The sequence below is a fragment of the Neofelis nebulosa genome, chromosome 6 (assembly GCF_028018385.1).
Source record: "Neofelis nebulosa isolate mNeoNeb1 chromosome 6, mNeoNeb1.pri, whole genome shotgun sequence".
NCBI classification, from domain to species: domain Eukaryota; kingdom Metazoa; phylum Chordata; class Mammalia; order Carnivora; family Felidae; genus Neofelis; species Neofelis nebulosa.
This window is the reverse complement of record NC_080787.1, coordinates 33,936,407-33,956,700: the sequence shown is the minus strand read 5'-3', so window position 1 is coordinate 33,956,700 and position 20,294 is coordinate 33,936,407. Positions and strand designations below refer to the sequence as shown.

Below are 20,294 nucleotides of genomic sequence, written 5' to 3'. Positions count from 1 at the left end.
ACTATGCTACAAAAAGATTGCAAACAACCAACCCATCCCCAAAATCATTTCAGAAAAATTTTTTAATCCTTTTATTACTCTTTTTTAACAAACGGCCCCAGGGATAGGGGACCAGGGGAGGGGGGTGGAGGGGAAGTGAGGCCCCAGCCCCACAACCCCTCCCCACCCACCCCTTTCCCCCTTATATATTTATAATCTATATACAAGCCCCGGGGGGGGGGGGGGGGCAAGGGGAACTCCCTCAGCGGGGTGGGGGCAACCCAGGATCCTTGTCCCCTCGAGACCCAGGCTCCTCTGCCCGTCGGGAAGGCCCCTCTCGAGAAGGTGGCCCTGTCCGCTCCCAAGGCTTCGGCATCCAGCGCAGGGCATCCGTTGGGGAGGCCTAGGATATAGGTACATAGAGGTCATACTGGGAAGTCAGGGATGGAAAAGACAGGAACTCAGATGGTAACTCTTGGATTCAGACTTGGGGCCACAGGGGTCTCCCCTTCACCTGCTGGTAGAGGTCGATGCGCTGGGTGCGGAAGACTCCGCTATAGGTAGATGGTGGGGCCTTGAGACGGGAATTGAGGCCAGAGAATGACCTAAAGGAAAAAGAGTGTTTAAGGCAAGCCTGACCCCTGTTCCCTGGCCCCTTAGTAAGAAAGCCCTTAAGGGTGAGCAGTCTGCATCCCCACTCCCTCCTCTTGCCTTCCAGCTGGGGGAGTACGTGACGACCCAGGTCCCCCAAGGTTGCCGCTCAGTTTCCGATAATCCTGGAAGGGCTTTAGTTCCACTGGGTGCAGCTGAAGGAAAAAAATTCATGAGCCTCCTGCCTCCCAACCCAATTCACCTGGAGATTCTGAATCCCTACCCCTAGCTCTTAGGAGTTCCCTCACACTTCAGTTCCTATACCTTACCTCGGCTCGCCCCAAGCTAGGGGGGAAGGGTCTGGCAGGTGAAGGCAGCACCCGAGTAGCAGGAGCAGGTGGGGGCCGCACAGCCAGGCTGGGGGGCTGCAGAGCAGGGCCCACAGGTAACAGAGAAAGGGGCGGTGGGGCAGGAGGTGGCGCTGGTGGCAGGGAGCCAAAGTTCACCACAGGCAGCTGTGAGTCCACCATGGGTAGAAGCATCTGTAGTTAAGAAATAATGTCGGGGGGAGGGTATTAAGGGCAGGGAGGAAGGTCATAAAACCAGAAACAGAGTCAGACAAAAAAGCTAGAAATTGGGCAGAGAAACAATGAGGGACAAGTAACAAAAGGTACCTGTTGGGCAGGGGCCCCTGAGGGGAGGAAGCCACTTTGGCCACCAGGTTGCAGAGGAGTAGAATAAAAATCTGAGGGGGATGGCAGATCCTGGCGCACCTGTTGGGAGACAACAGGGAGAAATGTCAACTCCCAAAAGCATTCTCCCCCATCCCTAACTCCCGAAGCCCAGCACCTGCCCACCTCTCACCTGAAGCAAGGGTGGGTCGGGCAAAGGGCTGGGGCAGAAAGCTGGAGAGTAGAGGAAGGAAGGTGGAGGGTAGAGGATTCCCCCAGCTGGCAGCTTCCCCAGCTCTGTTGCTTGCAGTGCAGAGAAATCCAAAAACTGGCCCTTGACAGCTACCCCAGAAAGCAGTGCCGAGGGGGGCGCTGGGCCCGGGGGGAGGTACAGGGGCTGTGATCTGGAGGGGGGGGAAAAGTCAGGTGGGGAGAAGGAGTCAGGAAACCAGAATCATTTGTTCCAAGTTAAGTCTACTAGTGTTTCATACCCCAGAAACAGGTCTTCCCCTTCCCTCCCACTGAGACACAGTTGCGTGTCCTTCTGAGATCAAGAGTCATTGAGTCTCACCTGTAAGGGTGAAGTGAGGGTGTCCCAGGGCGGAAGCCTCCATTGTTGGGATGTAACTGAGAGTCTATGGCTCCCCCTGAGACCTGAGGGAGAGCAAGGCTGGAATAGCTCATTTTTCTGGTCAAGAAAAGATCTCCCACCCCACCTACTACAGTAAAAGCCAAGGAGAAAAATGAAATAACAAAATGGCATTTTACAACTACACAAATCAGAAAGACAGACACTAAGGGGCAGCAGGCAGAAAGGAGTCATGGGACAGGAAATAGGACCTACCTGAGAACTGGGAGGCCCAGGGCTGCCATAGAAGACCTCAGGGTACAAACGCTGGCCTGAGGAACTGGGCTCTGGGCCACAGTGCCCAGGACCCAGGTTCTTGGATTGTGGCTCAGCTGAGGCAGAAGCACTGGGGAGTAACTCCCAATCTCGGGATACAGGGATGGCCTATGAGGAAAAAGCCTTGTCAGAAGCAATGTTTGGGCTTCCTGGATTCCAGGTCACACCCATTTTTTTCCAGAAACCGAAGGCCTTTCCACCAAACTCATTCTCCCACTCACCTCAGTGACTGATGCTAACTCCTTCTCTGCTTTTAAATTGTCTCCTACCACTAGGCGCAAGTCCGAGTCCTGTGGTAGTGATGCAAGGGGGATTGTCCCATGACTCAAGACCTGTATCCTCCACATCCCACCTCCAGATTTTCCCCTCTTCACCCAACCCAAGGTACTCAGATCCTGCCCAAGCAGACCTGGTCACTGGTGCCAAACTGGACCGGGGGCCCAGATCGATGGGACGGCCGGAGAGAGCCGGGCTCTGGGCCTCGGTCTGAACGCTGCAACCGTTCTGTGCCAATGGGGCCAGGGGGCAAAGGCTGCTCCCGGGGCAGCTCCTACGTTGGGGAAGTAAAGGAAGTCAAGTCACGTCTCCCAAATGAAAGAATCCCCAAAACACAGAAGCACAGAGGAGACGACAAATGTAGGGCCAAAGTCAGAGGCCCAGAAACATTCCTCTTGTTTTTGGTCTTTTACCTTTCTGTCCCCATCAAGGGGAGCAGGTAGCCGTCTCCTAGGAGGTTCAGAGGATTCAGAGCCAGGTGAACCCTCACCAGGAACAGCATTCAGGGGTGAGGGGTCTCCAGGCCGCTTGGGAGGCCCCTCTGCTGCCCCCTTGAGTCCTCCATCAGGGGAACTTCGCTGGCTGCAGGGACCTGATGACACCTGAGAATCCCCACTCAGGTCCACCCCACTGTCAGACTGACTCATCTGAGAGGAGTGGAAAAAAAGTTAGTTAAATCAAAATAAGTCATCAATCAGTACCCAATGTTTACAAATACAAACTGAAAAAAAGGGAGAAATTATGTGAGCAAATAGCCCTGGACAACCCAGACCAGGTGGAGAGGCACTACCAGTGCTCAAGAGAATCCCAGCTCAGACACTCCCTTCCCATCGTCACTTACCTCTGTTCCAGCAACATCCTCAAAAGGGCTCAAGGGTTCCATCCAGGGCTCCATGGAGCCAGGCCGGTAACTCTTCCGGCTAGCGGCTGGGTAGAGCACCAGACAGCAGAGATGAGAGGCAGTCCAGAGGCCACCTTGCCCTCTTGGCTCTCTGACATCGCCCTTTTCAACCACTGCTCACTTGTACTCACCAGTATGTAAACGGTTCCAGATGTGAGGAGTCAGGGCCTCTGTCCCTGCCTCTCTGCACTCTCCCTGAGGGCCTGGGCCCTCAGGCTTGGGGCCCAAAAATCCAGAACTATGAGACTGCGGCAAAGATTCCTAAAGGTGAGAAAGGCCAGAAACAAAACATAAGTGAGGTGGGAACTGGGGAGTGGAAGTGGCTGGGCCAGAATGAGGTGTGGGACAAAAAGGGAGACAAGAAGTGACTAATAACGGAGAATCTGGGAGTAAGGACGCAATGACAAGAACAGGAAAAAGTGGAGAAAACATAAGTGAGAACCTTTAGGAGTAAGAGCAGTGAAACACAATCTCAAGCTCCATCCCTCACCTCCTGCAGCAGCTCCGGTTTTCTGGGAGGCCGCTCCCGCCGTTTCGGGGGGAAGGGATTAACCCCGGCAGAGTCCCGGGGAGTTCCGCCCACCCCCCTCACCATCAGCCCTGGCTCCTCCAAGTGGGGGTCTGGGGAAAAGGGGAAATCCGTCAGCATCTGCCTTGGTCTACATCTGATCCTAGTTTTTCCTGTTAGCCCCCTCCCAAGCCTTCCACCTTTGGTCAGTGCAGACACCCATCATCAAGGTCCCCAGGGCAGACTCTGCCCCCTTTAGCACCTGACCTTTTCTGGGGATGGAGACATTCCCACCCTTAGCCCCTCCAGCTTACCCGAACCAACGCTGTTGTTGGCCCTCTGAGGGTCATATCGAGTTGGGGGCCGAGGGGAGGGGCCCTGGGGGGTTTGGGGAGGCCCAGGCTTGGGCCTTGGGTGCCCCCCTGGTGCAGCTGCACTCCCTTGGCGGCTGCTGAGTTGGGCCAGAGCCTGTTGGATGCCAGCAGGGTTGCTGTGGATAACTTGGTCCAGGCGGAAGACAGCCGAGCTGCTGGGAGGCGGGGGAGGCAGAGGAAGCCCTGGGGGACGCTCCTCAGGTCGGCTGAAGAGAACAGAGCATCAACTCTAATATTCATGGAATTGTTAACTCTTTCCCTACCAGTCAAGTCTTCCAACCTCTCCCACCTCCCTGTTAAAATCCAGGTGTTTCTAAGCACATCTAACAAATCCTAGGTGTATGGTATGGGCCTACAGAATGGAGCAAAGAACAGAGAATATGCATACAATACACACACGCTCCAGACTCAATCAATTGCTTTCCAACTATTTTCCCTATGTGTGGGTGTTCCAGCGCCCAGCAGCCCATGTGCCCTTAGATCTCAAAGTCCATGGTGCCCAACTTCCCTTTCCTTCAGATTCTCTCCCTTCCCCCTCAGTCTAGCCTTAGAATAAACTTCATAGCCTGTCCCTACCCACCTTCGGTTCTTGGGAGAGGGCCAGCTCCTCTTGTCTCCTCGCCCTGGGCCAGTCCTCCCTCCAGGTCCCCCACCTCCTCCACTGCTGCTGCCACCGCTGCCTGCCTTGCTGCCAGGGCCTGGGCGCCGGTTCTGCCTTTCCATGCCAGGCCGCTGACTTGAGAAGCTCCGCTTGCTCAAATCCTTGGCTCTCTGGCTTAAATCTCCACGGGACATGGTTGAAATGCCTGGTCCGGTTCCGCCTCCACTGCCCCCGGGAGTTCCCACAGCTTTGGGGGCCAGCAATGCTGGCGGGGGAGCCTCCTTGTCCCCCCTGCGCTCACTGGCAAAGTCGCTGCTCTCTGATGCAGTCTCCCATTCCTCGTTGGCTTGATCGGAGTTCTGGTTTGACAGATCGGGAGACTTGGCAGCTGCCCGGCGCGGGGGTGGGGGCATGGAAACTGTCGTGAGTGTCTCCTCCACTCCAGAGGCAGGGGCTGGAAGGGCTAGGGAAGAGGGCTTGCCCTCAGTCCCTCGGGCTGCATTCTCCCGTTCCTGTTTCAGCCTCCTGAACCGAGGCGGTTTGTCCTGCTGCTGAGCCCTCCCGTGCCTCCTCCGTCGGGGCCGCTCCCCATCTTCCACACCCATGCCCACGTTGCTGCCTCCACTGCTGCCTCCCCGGGCTATGGGGGACAGAGGCCCTGTGATCAGCTTCTCTTTCAAAGGCTCCTTACTCGGTGGCAAAGGAGCTGTCGGAGGCTTCTTGGGGGCCAGGGACTTGGTCGGAGGGCTCCAGCCTGGACAAATGGGCGGAGGGGGCCGCCCTCCTCCTCGACCCCGGCGTGACGGGACTCCCCTGGGAGTGAAGACGCGCCCACCACGGGCGGTGGAAAATCGGGCTGGGGCTGGTGAAGAAGGGGCTCCCGATGGTGGAGGAGCAAGAGGAACCTGGGTGAGAACTCCTTCCTTGGGTGGAGGAGCCTCCTTGTCTGAGGGGGCCAGATCGCTCTCATGGGTCTCACTACCCGTTTCTGAGCCCCGCTGCCGGCGCCGTTTGGGGATTTCTTCATACTCTGAACCCTCACTTCTCGTCTCGCTGGCAGTGCGGCCTCGGGGAGCAGGGGGATGGCTGGGTCCACCTGCACTACCTCCACGCCCGTCATCTCCTCGGAACTCCCGGTAACTGCGGAACTCTCGGCTTCGGGCTCCCCGCCCCCGGCCCCCATAGGTGCCCCGAAAACCCCTCCCTCTGGCAAAATACTCGCCTCGGCCCCGGCCCCGGCAAGAGGTAGGACCCACTCTTTCATAGGAGTAGTCCCTCCGAAGCCTTGGGGCAGGGGAAAGATTCCCACTGGGTGGGGTCTCCTTGGGGACCCCTATCTTCCCCTTTGCCATCTTGAGGAGGTCTGGCTTTGGAACCTTGGGGCTTTCATCACACTGTTCCAGGGGTTTGGGAGGGAGCTCTTCAGCTTTCGTAGGTGGCAGGGGTTTCTTTATAGGCCCAGCACGGCGGGGAGGAGCCCCTGGTTCCTCTGGAGGGATCCCACGACGACTACTGCCTGGGCGAGGACCCCAGCGGGTCTCAGTGCGGCTCTCTCTGCGAGGTGGAGGGGGGCCTTGGCCTCCAACTCCTCGGGTAGGCTTTCGGTTGGCTTCTGGCCCCGTCAGTTGTGGAGTCTCCTCCTTGGGGGTTTCCTTCTTCGGTGGAGGAGCTTGTATTTTGGTGGCTTCATCATTGCCTGGGGGCCAAGGGAGTGGACGGGGCCCTGCAGGAGCTGGTTCATCCAGAGGGAAGCGAGGGATCGGGGGCCCAGTGGCTCCATTCTCAGGAAAGCCTGGATAACTGGCCAAATAGGGTGGTGGGGGAGGTACTGGAGGGGTCTCACTCCTAAAAGGGCAACAAAAAAAGTGGAAATTAGAATGAAAAAAACTGCAACTAGGTGGAGAAAGAGAACACTTTATTACCACCCAGACGCTCCTCTCACACTTATTCCTGTCACTGCACCAATAATCCAAAGGACCTTTTCTCCTAGCCCAGACCCTTTCAGTGGCAATGCACTCACTTCACTACAGACTCACCTCATCCCCTTGTCATCCTCATCAGCCGCCTGGCGCAGCGGGGAGGTGAGCGGGCGGGGGTCAGTGGGCGTGGTGGTGAAGACATCTCCTACCCAGGCCAACTTTGGATCCACTGGTGGGGTGCCCCGATCCCGCAACAGGGGAGGTGCATGGCGCTCGAACGGCTCTGAGCTTGAACCCCCACTGTCTGAGCGCTCCCGGGGAACTAAGCCTAAGAAAACAAGAGGGATGAGAAAGCTAACCCTCTCTTGCATGACAGGCCCTGCAGCTCAAAAAGCATCTCCCCAATCTGCTTCTGTCAGTCACATCAATGTTAACTCCTCTCTTATACCTGCCAAGTCTGGGCCTGATGCACACTCCTGAAAGAGTTACCCTATCCACTCAGTTTCCCCAGACTAAATTAATGAATCCCCCCAAGTAAATCCTGGCCAATGAAAGACCACCGTTTCTTTCCCAAAGATGGTCCTGAAACAAAGAGCCACCTCAGCAATACAACCACATACCTGCCCCAACCTCCTTCACCGGTGACCCTTTATTCCCACAGCAAGATGCCGATACCCACTTCCTGGGACTGAAGTGTCCCCTACCCACTCCCATGCAAGGGCCCTTACCAGTGGGATGCACACCAGGAGGGTAGAAGTCCAGAGGGGGCCGGCCCTGGAGGAGCCGGGGGTCCACATAAGGAGGAATCATCATCCACCGGGGATCAAAGTTCATTGGGGGCATGGGTGGGGGCCGGCCCAGAGCACCTGGGTACAGGGCCTTGGGGGGTGGGGGTGGAGCCTGTGGAGCTGGCACAGCCCCCATGGTCACAGGCTGGGGCGGTGATGGTGGTACCGGAGCTGGTGGGGCGGAACCCTGTTGATGCTGCTGCCACTGCTGCTGTTGCTGTTGCTTCAAAAGCTGCTCCTGGGCAAGGACAGAAGAGGGGACGAGAGAGACCTCAAAACCCCCACACCACTCTCAACAGAAAAAGAGAAACACACATCAAGGCAAAGTTAATACACAGATGTGATCAACACTTGGACGACATGGAAACCAAAGAGACACAAGAGAGACAAGAGGTAGTAGAGGGACCCGGAAGGCAACTTACAAACAGGATAAACATCAAAGCCAGGGACAGAAACAGCTCTTAATGGGGGAAATAACTTGATCTCACCTGCTGCTGCCGCTGGAAACGAGGTGGCAATGACTTCTGATATTTGGGGTAGCCCAAGCCCTGGCTGGGGGGCTGTCGGCTGGGACCAACCCCATCACCCTTGGGTTCCACCTTCGGGGCAGGGGTTGTGGCAGGAGAAGGAACCTCTTCTGGTTGTTCAGAACCCTCTTTTGAGGACAGCTGGGGTTCCACTGTGTTGATAAAAAAGATAATCATCAGTGGCCCAGTACACCAACAGGTATGCCACGAATACCCATCACCTCAGCTCTCACCTCCCTCTCTCAAGATAAGCACTTACTTTCAAGAACAATGACGGTGGCATTAAATTCCCATGAAACCACCAAAACGACAAGACGCCTTCTACCCCTTGCTCCAGACTGAGCTTATACGAAGTGGTTTTAGGTCACTATGTATCCAGGAATTCAAATATCCACACGAGCAAAGAGCTTTTTTCATCTGCCACAGTCCAATAAACCAACTTCATTTCTTCCCACCCATACCACCTGTACCCTCAGCCCAAACACTGAAGAGCTGGGACACCTGGTAGTACCCTAGCCCCATCTCCATACCTGGGCTGGCTTCGAAGCTGCCACTGCTGGTGCTACTGGTACTGCCACCACCACTCACCAGGGTGGGAGCTGGAACCACACCTGTAGTGGGGGTTGACTGGGCAGGAGGGGCCTGGGCCGGCTCTTCTGGTTCTTTTTCTGGTGTTGGGGCTGGTGCTGGTGGAGGAACTGGAGGTGCAGAGAGTTCTTTGGGGACTGCAGGTGGTGGAGCTGGGGCAGGAGGAGCAGCAGGTGGGACAGCAGGCTCTGCTTTGAGCCGCTTGTCGGGCGCCCCAAACTTCTCATCAAGTCGCTTGAGCTTTTCGGCACAGGCTGCCCGGCGTTCCTCCTGCATGCGGCGCTCTTCCTCTTCTCGGCGTCGCCGGGCCCGCTCCACAGCCAAGGAGATCTCAGATGAAGATTGTTTTCGCCGCTGCCGCCAGGCCTCATCCTCGTCTTCGGGTGCTGGGGGCTTGCAGGGAGGCCCCCCCCGATCCTGTCAATGGGCAGATCCGGCAAGGCCAGACGTGTCAGTCGTCAGGTTTTTGATCTTTGCACAGATTGATCAACTGTTTCTAGCTGCAGGTGCAGGCACCGGCCTTGGGTTGGTGGCCTCTCTGGGTAGGGGCAAACTCATCCTAATCTTGTTTCTTCTCTCCTTTCAGAGACACCCAGGTCTCCTTGTTCTTCCTCACTAGCATCCCAATTTCCTTTTATAACCCAGACTCCCTGAACACCAAAGATGTTCCAGACCTTTGCAGAGATACTCTACCAATCTACACGTCCTGTAGCCCATTCTTGGCCCTCCCTCCAGTTTCCTCTATTACTACTGCGTCAACTTCTCAGCCAACACTCATCTCCCACAACTGACCCTTCTTGACCCCTCATTGTAGACACTCACTGGGTAGTCCCCAGGGGGGCCCCAGTTCCCGGCGGGGCCCCGGTGAGGTGGGGGTGGGGGAGGCTTTGGGGCAGGAGGCCCCGGCTCTGTCTCTGGAGGCCGAGAGGTCTCTGCCCAGGCCGTCTTGGGAGGGGGCGGTTCGCTGCCGGGGGAGTTGCCCTTTTTGCCATCTGCTTCAGGGGGCCGTTCCTCACCAGCAGCTGATTGGGACTCCTTGCTGTGAGCAGACCAACAGTGGAATTAAAATCAGCTGTAAAACAGCTCACTTAAGAGTTTATTACTTCAAGAAAAACTGAGCCTCTGAACTCACTGGCCCTCAGCTCCCTCCTCATCAGAGTCTCGCCCATCTTCCTCATCACTGAACTTGAGCTTTTCAGTGTAGTCAACCTCTTCATGGGCCCCTGAGGGAAAAGTGAAAAGCAATAACCCAAGTGTTCTCTCCAATCTCAGGTAACTTTCAAAGGGGTCTAGAACTACGTAACAGGATGCAGTATTGGAAACGCCAACCCCCCTCTGAGTGAAGTGAATGCCACTGTGAGTCTTGGCATTCCCACACCTCCCAGTTCTTTACCAGGACTTGGCTTTCCCCCGTGTCTGCCCTACCCTTTGGTGTCTCCTTTTCTCCCAACACAACCCCCTATTTATTCAGGGGATTTTGCCTTTTGAGACCAAAACACTTCATCCTTCATACCCACTAACCTGCCCAACCATCATCGTTCTCCTGGTCCAACTGGTCAAACTCTTTGAGATTATCCTCTTTAAGAATCGAAGGCCGACCCACAGGTTCTACAAGGCGCATCGGTGGCCCTGAGCCCCGAGGGCCCGCCACACGAGGGAAACGGCTGCATATGAAAAGACAAACGGGAGAGAGTGTAAAAGACAGCATGTTACAGAACCACATACAAGAGGTGCCTGGGTGGCTCAGCCGGTTAAGTGTCCAACTCTTGATTTCACTCAGCTCATGACCTCACGGTTTGTCAATTCTTGTGAGTTTGAGCCCCATATTAGGCTCTGCACTGACAGTGTGGAGCCTGCTTGGATTCTCTGTCTCCCTCTCTCTCAGCCCCTTGCCCGCTTGCTCCCCCTCTCTCAAAATAAGTAAATAAATGTCAAAAACAAAAGAAAAACCAAAAAAATACACATAGAAGACTCTGGGCCTTGAAGATCATCTCCCTTCCTAGTAGGCTTCCCGTCCCCACTCACAAACCCAGAGCTGGGTTACTCACCTGGGCCCATCAGGAGTAGGATATCGGTAAGGCCCCTGGGGTCCATAGGGCGGAGGGAACGGGAGATACGGGGGATACATCTGCAAAACGTCCCAACAGCAGCTGCTTAGAGGGACAAAGAGCCAACCAGCTCCCTAAACCTATTGTCCTCCTCTGTCATAGGCCCCTGCTTTCTCTCTGCCCCCTCCAAAAACTAAGTGCTAATTGCTAAATCTCAAGCTTCAAGCACAACCACTCCAAAACTAGATGTGCAAACTCACAAAGGGCGGCATCATTCCGCGGTATGGAGGGAACTGGGGTGGGCCTGAAGGCTGCAGCGCCCCCCGGGGATCATGGCTGTGATGAAGTTTGGAGTCTGGGCCCTCCAGCTCATCAGGGCCACGCCCACCTCCGTCCCTCCAAGTTGTAGAATCTTTATTTTGGAAAAAGCAAAAAAGGAACATAGCTTTAAAATGATGGAGAAGAAGGTGAAGCCAACACTTGGCTCTGAGATAGAATAAGGTGTTGCTCTGGGCAAAAAATAACCAACCACTCACAACCTACTCAACTCACAAATGGCAACCACTCACTTTGGGGGCGGAGGCTTGGTCCGGGCCCAGACGACTGTTCGGCAGACTCCCTTTCCTTGGCAGCCTTGTCCTGGTCGCCAGCCGCCTGCAGGGTCGGAAATTCCTCGCGAGAGAATCGTGACAGTAGGCTTGATGCCCTTCCACCTGTTGGGGTTGGGGTGCACAGAAGACAGAAGCATATTTACCATGAAACAACGTACCATGAAAGTGGAAGGCTCTGATAGGCACCAGATCATCAAGTTCCTGTCTTAAAATTCACCCCCTACGTACTGCATACCCATTCCCCAAGAAACAAGGTCAGCTCTGGAACCACTTCACCCTCCAGTAAGACACATGAATTTGCTTATGTGGCCCATGAAACTGAATACGGGGCCCAAAATTTAGCCAGAGGACTGAGAACACTTTGCTGAAGGTATAGTGCAGGGCTCCTACCTACCACAAGAGCACTGAGCAAGCTCCCCAAGCAGCCCTGCACTCACCATCTCCATGTGCTCCATGGGTGACGCTGGCTTGTGCCCAGGACTTTACCCCGCTTGGAACCGAAGGAGCGTTCTGGGGAAGCAGAAGAATAAATCGTGATGGTGGGTGGTGGAGCTACAAACCATTCTTGCCTCCAGCCCTTCAGTAACATCCAGTTCTTCACATACCTCGGGGGCTGCTGGGGGTCGTTTCTGTTGGTTGGAGGCAGGCGTCTGTGAAGCCGGCAGTGGCTGCGATTCCGGCGGCTGAGCGGTTGAGGCATCGGAACTAAAGGGATGGTAGGACAGGAAAGTTATCCAGAATCTGTGATGCCCTCCCCTACTTCTCCGATTCATGGAGGATAAGTGAACCCAGGCCCATTTGTTACTGTTCACAAGTATTTACGACAAAATACTATAACCTAGTTACCCTGTGTAGGCTGTCTGTTGATGCCTTCCTGCCACCTGACAGAAAGCTCAAAGTGTCATTCTTTAGTCCTCTAACAGGAGTCCTGGAATAGCCAAGAAAGGAGCTTCCCTCTGTCTCTGGATCTTATGTGGCTGGGCTAGACCAAGCCCCAACTCATCCTTAAGTTCAAAGTTAAAATACTCATCACTCTAGATCCCCCAGGCCTCTGTCTACCTCTTGGGGTCGGACTGCTCCTGTTTGCTTGCCCATCCTGTTCCGTCTTTCGGCACTAGTGAGACGTTGGGGTCATTGCCTTTGTTCTCGGCTTTCAGGCTTGGAAGGTTGGCTGGGGGTGGCATACGCCGGGCAATGGCAACTTTCCCGAGACTCTGCAGGCCATGGCGAGGGGCAACTGGAGAAAAGATGAGAGGGTGAAAAAACATCCCACACGGGTGATCTGACAGCTTTCTCTCTTAAGTCCCATTTATATGCCCTTAATGTCTTATAGCCAAACTCCTTTTAGAAACCACTCCTTTCTTTGCCTTCAGCAATCCCTGAAATTCCACTGGAAAAACTAAGATGCATTACACTTGATGCTTCTCTGTTGGATGGTTCATCTTGAGCCTGCAGGAAGCAAGCTGGCCCCAGACTTCTCCAAATCCACGTTTCTCTTCCTCCGATTCTTACGTGTCCAAAGACAGGGAACTACAGACACGCCTTTGTAGGAGGGTAAATGGTGTTCATCCAAAGACCAACGTCCCCTATGGGACCTAAAATAAAACTTGGAAGTCTCCAGTGTTTCTCTAGTCTTTTGATATTTGCACTATAACCGTTTCCCTTCAAAGTGCTTTAAAATGTATGCCCCATTCATGCCCAGCCTCTAGGAATTAGGAACATCTTCACAGGACCCTCACCAGCGGGTTTCTGGATCTCTAAGGACTTGCCCTTATACGTATCAAACAGGTTGAGTGAGGAATACTTCTTTCCATCCTTCCCCTTGGCAGTCGGCCCCGAGCGATCGGACATTGCGCTGGAAGCTCATTGAGTACGTTGGGTCCTGCAGGCACCTCCCCCAAAACGTGCCGGAGCCTGTGGGCCAGACACCAAGTGTTTCAGTCTCTGCTCCCTTTACTAACTCCAAAAGAAACCTAGATGGTCCTTTTTGTTCTCATTAGGGACCCAGATATGTGGCCCTCTGGTGTCTTTGCCTCCAGCCTATTCAAAGTCCCCAGTCCCTTAAACTCCCACAGAGCCCAAATGCCATGGTGCCTCTTTCCCCCAGACACCTCTTGCCAAGCAAATCCAGATAAAAAATTTAGTATCCTCCTAGTAGTAAACACACTCTTCCTTTTGTGCCAGGCTATAAAGGGTAGCAGCTACTTCATTATCTCTCTTCATAATCTCTTCTCCCCCCACAGAAATCATTCCAGATATGTACAATAAAACATGACAAGTCCCAGCCTTAGACAAAAGCAGAAAAAGGCATAAAGCTCCATTCTGCAAGTAACAGAACTTCAGATCTCCCACTTATTAGACCACCAACTCCCTAACTGCGCCCCAGGTTCCTTTCCCAGAAGCCTCACTCCCATCTGGGGAGGTTTGCACGAAGGTATGCTGGGAGTTTAACAATTTTACGAGCTTGCTCAGCCAGACTGAGGGCTGGTGCCAGGTAATTCCTTATGGAACAACTGGGGCTCTACATACTCCCAAGCTACAGAACCCCAAGTATTTGGAACATTCACCCCATCATTTCCTGCACTTGCCCCTATCCCAGCTCCTGGAAAAAAATCTTGTGTCAAGATGAAATGAACACTGCTGGGCTCTGACTAACCCTATGTAGATGTGAGAAAAACAACATTATGGAGCTACCTCAAGCACACTCCATAATCATAGGGCCAAAACCAGAACCAACTTCATTTTCCTACCCTCAGGAAGAATGTCCATCAGCAGTCATTTCTTTCCCCAATATCCCTTCCTCCCTAAGCAGGCCAAACTCTGCATCATCAGTCAGTTCCTGAGTGATCAGGCATTCATTTATAGGAAAGAATGGCGTACAGGAAAGAGATGGAAGGTGGTGGGAAATCCAGGCAAACACAGGGCAAAAAGTGGGTAAAATCAGGATAAAAATCAGGGAGAACTTTAAGACAGGTAAGATGAGGGAATGGGGGTTGCTCTGTAGGTGTTTAAAGACTCCGAATGTTTGAAAATAAATATATGAAAGAAAAGGACACAGAAGAATAGTGGAATAACACTAATAAAGAAGGATCAAAACGAAAGCAGGTGGAAAATAATACACTTAAGCAGAAACGGTAAAGACAGAACAAAGTAAAAGGGCAACGTCAAGACACCCAAGAAGAAAACGGGGGTTGAATCACAGAGGGGAAAAGACACAGGAAAAACTAAAAAGCAGAGGAAGACTGAGGAACGTAAAAACCAAGGATGCAGGATAAAAACAGGGTTCCAGGGTGGGAGTGACTCGACGCGAACACGGGGGTCAAGAATGGGGAACCCAAGCACTGGTTGATGGTGGAGGGGGTCCAATATGGAGGAAAGGAGACACTCCGAGGATCGTCGGGCGCGGCCCACCCCAGAGTGGCGGTAGCGAAGGGGACCCACAGATTGGGGTGAAGAGGCCAAGAGCGCAACGGATGGTGTGGAGTTACCGGCCCAAGAAAGGGGTCACTCCAAGAAACCAGGACAGTGGGTGATTAGGGGCAGGGCATACACTCTGTGTGAGGGGTTGGAGGTGCGGGTACCAAGCTGGGGGTATCGGAGGGGGAGGGGCAGGCAAGCCCCAGCAGCAGGAGGACAAAATGGCGGCGGCTAATGGCAGCTTCTCCTCCCCCCGGCCCGCCACTGCCGCCGCCGCCGCCGCCACCACCGCTCCCGCGCCGGAAAAGGGCGTTAGCACTCGGCTCCCCAGACTCACCTGGCCGGGTGCGCGGGGGTCCGGGACCGGGACCTAGGGGCTCCCCGAGGTGGGATGGCGGTGGGGCGGGGGCGGATGGCGGCGGATGGCGCCGGGTTCGGCTCCTCCCGTCTCCCTCGCTCACTCCGCGGCTGGGCTCCGACTAACGGCCCATCCGGGCAACCGCCGCCCCCGGGAGCACCCCCCCCACCTCCCGCCTCCCTCAGCGCACGACACGCCCCTTGATTTGCATAAAGGGCGGGGCACTTCCCACCCTATCCTTTACTTCGAGGGCTGTCCCTATTTTAAAAAAAAAAAAAAAAGCAGGCGTGCGGGCAGGCACAGGTTATTTGCATAAAGAGGAGGGACTTACAGGCGCTAGGACGCCGGTTGGCTAAAGAGACGCGCCCCCGGCGTCGGCCGTTAAGACGCGTAGAGGGGGCGGGAATACAGCGTCTGTCTGCCGGGCGGTTGGGGCGCAGAATTTGCACGACGAATAGGGGCGGGGGGTGGGGGGGAGGGAGGAGAGGCGGAGCGTGGTCGTGCGTTCGTGGAAAGATGGGAGCGGTGAGACGTAGGGATGCGAAGATGAAGGAAACGATGCAAGGCTGATAGTGCTTTCAGTGGGGGAGACCGAGCGAACGCAGGGGACAGAAAGGATTAGCTGCCGGAGGGCGGAGCCTAGATAATAGGGAAGAGTCCCCGACACACGCGTCCATTTGTAAGGGGCGAAAGCTCCAGAGGGGTGGGGCCTTCTAGTTATTAAATCACGTCATGCAAATGAAGTGGATAGACAGGCCAATCCTGAGGTCCAGGGGAGTGTATCGTCGGCACCGTGCACAGTAGGCATTCTTTCGATAGTTCTGTTTATTTGCATAATACATGCAAATCATTTGAACAAAGATAGGGTAGGAATGACCTCTTCATTAGCATATCAGCAACCAATGACTAAGACATTTAATTTTATAACAATTTTCATGAATGTATTTATATATCTGATACTATTGGCAGTTTGTATTCTCTTCACAATGGGTTTTATTCTACGAAATGCGGTACTAGTTTCCTCCTTTGTCTTCTATCACTGTGCTCCAATCAGACCTACTACCCCTTCAGTAAATCCTTCGACAACTGTTATGAAGCCGCCGGAGACATCCACAATACATTCTGGAAGTAGAGGAATACAATCAGATCCTGCCTGGGGAGGTTCAGAAATGCTTCTAGAAAAACTTGACTCTTATTAAAAAATGTGAAGAACTAGTTAGGATTTAGCCAAGTTTGAGGAAAGGGTGCACAGCTCAGGCCCAGTGAACTGATGAGCAGAGGCATGGTTTTAGGGACCTGTGCCTCAGCTGATGTGACTAAATTAAGAGACTGCCTCTCTAGTATGGAAAATTAGAGCAGAAAAATTAGCAAGAACCAGGTAAGAATTTTATCCTGAGCTTCAGTACAATAGTTGAGATGAATTCAGTTCTTAAACATTCAAAATGATTCTCTTATCCCCTCTTCCAGGTCTCCTACCACAGGAAAATTTTTTGGAAGAGTTATCCATACTTAAGTCAGATTTCCTTCCTGCCATTCATTCTTTTTTCTTTTCTTTTCTTTTTTTTTTTGAGCGAGATAGGGAGAGCGTGCAAGTGAGCAAGGGGCAGAGAGAGAGAGAGAGAGAGAGAGAGAGAGAGAGTATCCCAGGAGGGGCAGAGAGAGAAGGGGGGGCTTACCCTAAGTGGGGTTCATGTTCACCCAAAGTGGGGCTCATGCTCACGAAATGTGAGATTATGACCTGAAGTCATATACTTAACATATTGAGCCACCCAGGCCCCCTCCTGTCATGCATTCTTAAACTGACTCCAGTCAAGCCTTCACCCCAGCCCTTTACCCAACCTGCGTGTGTCATGAACATCAATCTCCTGACTTGAAATAGCATTTTTGTGCTGATGACTCCCAAATGCATATCTTCATCACAGACCTCTCTCCCAAACTCCAGACTTGAAGACACATATATGTCCTTGGCATCTCCTATTGGGTATCTAATCATTTCTTTTTTTTTTTTTAGTGTTTTATTTTTTAGTTTTGAGAAAGAGAGAGAGAGAGTGCACATGCCTGGGGAAGGGGCAGAAAGAGAATCCAAAGAAGGCTCCAGGCTCTGAGCTGTCAGCACAGAGCCCGAACTTCCAAACCACGAGATCATGACCTGAGCTGAAGTTGGACTGAGCCACCCAGGTGCCCCTCTAAAAGAACATTTCAAAGTCAGTAGGTCCAACACTGAACATTTGATCTCCGGAACCTCAAAACCTGTCCTCTCCACATCTCAGCTGATGGAAATTAAAAATTACAGTTAAGCCAAAAACCCTGGAATCCTCATTGACTCCCTTCTTTATTTCACTCCCCACTTTCAATTAGACAGGAACTCCTGTCTTGAGAAAATACCCGGAATCCAGCCTTTTCACATACACTGCTTCTACCTTGATCTGAGCCACTGTCAATTTTCACCTGGGTTATAGCAACAGCCTCCTCACTTGTTCCTACCCCTGTCCCTACAGTCTGTCCTCTACACTGCCCTCAGGGTGGACCTTTCCTCAAAGGAAGCCTCAAAGGACTCCCTTGCTCAAAGTCCTATAATGCCTCTGTTTCTCTCAAAGTCCTTGGAGTAGCCCGCAAGACCCTAAATGACTTGCCCCCTGATTTTATTACTCTCCCTACCTCTACCAGGCATGTCTCACCTTGGGACCCTTTTGCTTCTCTTTCCTCTGCCAAGTTGGTTCTTCCCCCAGAAACCCACATGCCTCGCTCCTTTACCTCCATTAGGTCTTGTTCAGTGTTAGTCATCTTCTCAGTGAGGCCTACCCTGATCACCCAGTCAAAATTTTCTTTTTTTAAAAATTTTTTTTTTTTTTAATGTTTATTTATTTTTGAGACAGAGAGAGACACAGCATGAGCAGGGAAGGGGCAGAGAGAGCGAGGGAGACACAGAATGTGAAGCAGGCTCCAGGCTCTGAGCTGTCAGCACAGAGCCCGACGCGGGGCTCGAACTCACGAACCGTGAGATCATGACCTGAGCTGAAGTCGGCCGCTTAACCGACTGAGCCACCCAGGCGCCCCACCCAGTCAAAATTTTCATCTTCCCTGACCATCCTGCTACATGTATTAGTTTTACCCGATTTTGTACTCTATCCACATAGAACTGTACAGTAAGGGTTCTTTTGCATCTGTCTTCTTTTGCTTAACATTATGTTAATGAAATTCTTCCACATTGTTGATGTAGTTGTACTTTGTTCATTCTTGTTGCTGCATAATAATAGTCTGAGGTATGAATATAACCCAATTTATTTATCCTGGGTGAACGAATTATTTAAGCTCTAGATCCTTTGTATCCTCCCTAGTATCACCAGGGTTGTTGCAAAGATTAAGAGAATTAATATATGGAAAGCATTTAGGCTGGTATCTCACATATAGTAGGTGCTCAATAAAGCTTAGCTATTGATTTCATTATATTCGGATATGTTATTCAACTTGAAATGACCTCTTCCTCATCTGAAGTCCCATACAGTTGTTACTGTAGCGCTCTTTAGGAGGCCAACCTGGCTTCACCATTGGGAAGAGCCAACAGTCTGTTCTCAGTACCTGAAACGAGCTGGGCTAATTGGATTACCTCTTCCCGGAAAGTCAGGAAATCAGAAGTAGTAGCCAGTAACTGGGAGTTGCTAAGTTAACTCATCTGGACACGTTGTGTTACACAAACTGGTCTGGATCACCTGGCAGAAGAACCAAGCGGCACTCGGAGATCTTGGAAGGAAGGAGGCTTATTTACAACGGTGGAATCAGAGGAGATCATTCTCCAGAGGTCTGAGCACAGAACATTAACAGAGGGGACAATTTATAGTCTGTTACTTCCGTGTTCCTCATTATTAGTAATTTGGCGCCTGAGGCAAGCAGGGTGGGAAGAAGAACCCGGAAGGGAAGTCTTCAGGCAGGGACTGAAATTCCCTGATCAGTCCTGTCAGCCATCATATAACAGATTTTTCCCTATCAGTTGGAGGAAAGGTCCAGTGATAGCCTCACTGAAGGCTCAGGAACTCTGAGGTTCCTGCCTTTCCTGGGACTGGCTCTTTAATCCTTTCTGCTACCCAGGGATTCAGTATCCCCTGTATCTGTTCTCAATAACCTCCTAATAGAAGCCCCCTTTCCCTTCATTAAACTTAGTTTCTGCAGGTTGTTCCCCAAAAGGACCCCAGTGACTAATTTAAAATTTAAATTATCAGTTGGTTAAACCTCTGACTTTGGCTCAGGTCATGATCTCACAGTTTGTGGGTTTGAGCCCCATGTAGGGCTCTGTGCTGACAGGTCACAGCCTGGAGCCTGCTTCACATTCTGTGTCTCCCTCTCTCTCTGCAACAACCCCCCCCCCAACTCATGCTCTCTCTCTGTCTCCCTCTCTCAAAAATAAAGAAACATTTTTTAAAAATTTACAAAGACTAGTAATGGAGAATATCAGTTCAAGGTAATCGTTGCTCGAGATGACTGCTGGCTCAGTCAATAGAGAATGTGACTCTTGATCTCGGGGTTGTGAGTTGGAGCCCTATGTTGGGTGTAGAAGTTACTTAAAAAAAAATAAAATCTTAGGGGCGCCTGGGTGGCTCAGTCGGTTGGGCGGCCGACTTCGGCTCGGGTCATGATCTCGCGGTCCGTGAGTTCGAGCCCCGCGTCGGGCTCTGTGCTGACAGCTCAGAGCCTGGAGCCTGTTTCAGATTCTGTGTCTCCCTCTCTCTGACCCTCCCCTGTTCATGCTCTGTCTCTCCCTGTCTCGAAAATAAATAAAATGTTAAAAAAAAATAAAAAAAAAATAAAATAAAATCTTAAAAAAAAAAAAAAAGATAATCCTTGCTCTTCCTTGTGGACCTGAGTGATTTTTGTTTGTTTGTTTGCACATGTCTTTTTGTTCCATCTAAATTCCTTGAGATCAGGGCTATCATATATCTGGAACCTCCCTTGGAGTACAAAACCATCTGCTGTGGTTGACACTTTACAAAATTAGTGGAAGGAGGGGCCCCTAGGTGGCTGGGTCAGTTAAGCCTCTGACTTGGGCTCAGGTCATCATCTCATTGTTTGTGAGTTTGAGCCCTGTGTGAGGCTCTGCACTGACAGCTTCAGATTCTCTGTCCTCCTATCTCTCTCTGCCCCTCCCCCCCTCAAAAATAAATAAACATTTAAAACAAAATCATGGATGGATTGTTCATTTGGGCAAATCCTCGCTGCCCTTCCCTCAAAGGGCCTCACT

At 52.4% G+C, this 20,294-nt stretch overlaps 1 protein-coding gene and 1 non-coding gene across 3 annotated transcripts; both read right to left on the bottom strand.

Moving 5' to 3' along the window:
* Positions 1-44: 44 nt before the first annotated feature.
* Positions 45-15,209, bottom strand: PRRC2A (proline rich coiled-coil 2A). 2 transcript variants are annotated; one of them, XM_058733306.1, is made up of 31 exons: positions 15,041-15,209; positions 13,026-13,200; positions 12,346-12,523; positions 11,892-11,991; positions 11,724-11,796; positions 11,245-11,388; positions 10,936-11,087; positions 10,676-10,755; positions 10,149-10,291; positions 9,760-9,850; positions 9,450-9,666; positions 8,570-9,044; positions 8,001-8,191; positions 7,453-7,750; positions 6,842-7,052; positions 4,785-6,650; positions 4,145-4,410; positions 3,813-3,943; positions 3,454-3,583; positions 3,263-3,348; positions 2,835-3,068; positions 2,555-2,695; positions 2,367-2,435; positions 2,086-2,253; positions 1,813-1,895; positions 1,435-1,645; positions 1,245-1,343; positions 900-1,112; positions 691-785; positions 494-584; positions 45-382 (listed from the first exon to the last, which is right to left on the bottom strand). In XM_058733306.1, the coding sequence occupies exons 2-31, from the start codon at positions 13,135-13,137 to the stop codon at positions 242-244; spliced, it is 6,489 nt and encodes a 2,162-aa protein (XP_058589289.1). In that variant the 5' UTR covers positions 13,138-13,200; positions 15,041-15,209; the 3' UTR covers positions 45-241. The 2 variants fall into 2 exon arrangements, with proteins under 2 accessions (XP_058589289.1, XP_058589290.1); XM_058733307.1 differs by lacking the exon at positions 2,367-2,435.
* Positions 12,711-12,841, bottom strand: LOC131515619 (small nucleolar RNA SNORA38). The gene has a single exon (XR_009263673.1). It is a non-coding gene; the product is annotated as a small nucleolar RNA SNORA38 (small nucleolar RNA).
* Positions 15,210-20,294: the final 5,085 nt, after the last annotated feature.

What these genes read in the sequence shown, in the direction of transcription:
- PRRC2A (XM_058733306.1), bottom strand. Translation starts at nt 13,137, where the DNA reads ATGTCCGATCGCTCGGGGCCGACTGCCAAGGGGAAGGATGGAAAGAAG. An exon ending in GAACGATGATGGTTGGGCAG is followed by an intron (nt 9,851 to 10,148) that starts GTTAGTGGGTAT and finishes CTTTTCCCTCAG; the next exon opens with GGGCCCATGAAGAGGTTGAC. An exon ending in CGTACTCCCCCAGCTGGAAG is followed by an intron (nt 585 to 690) that starts GCAAGAGGAGGG and finishes TTTTTCCTTTAG; the next exon opens with GTCATTCTCTGGCCTCAATT.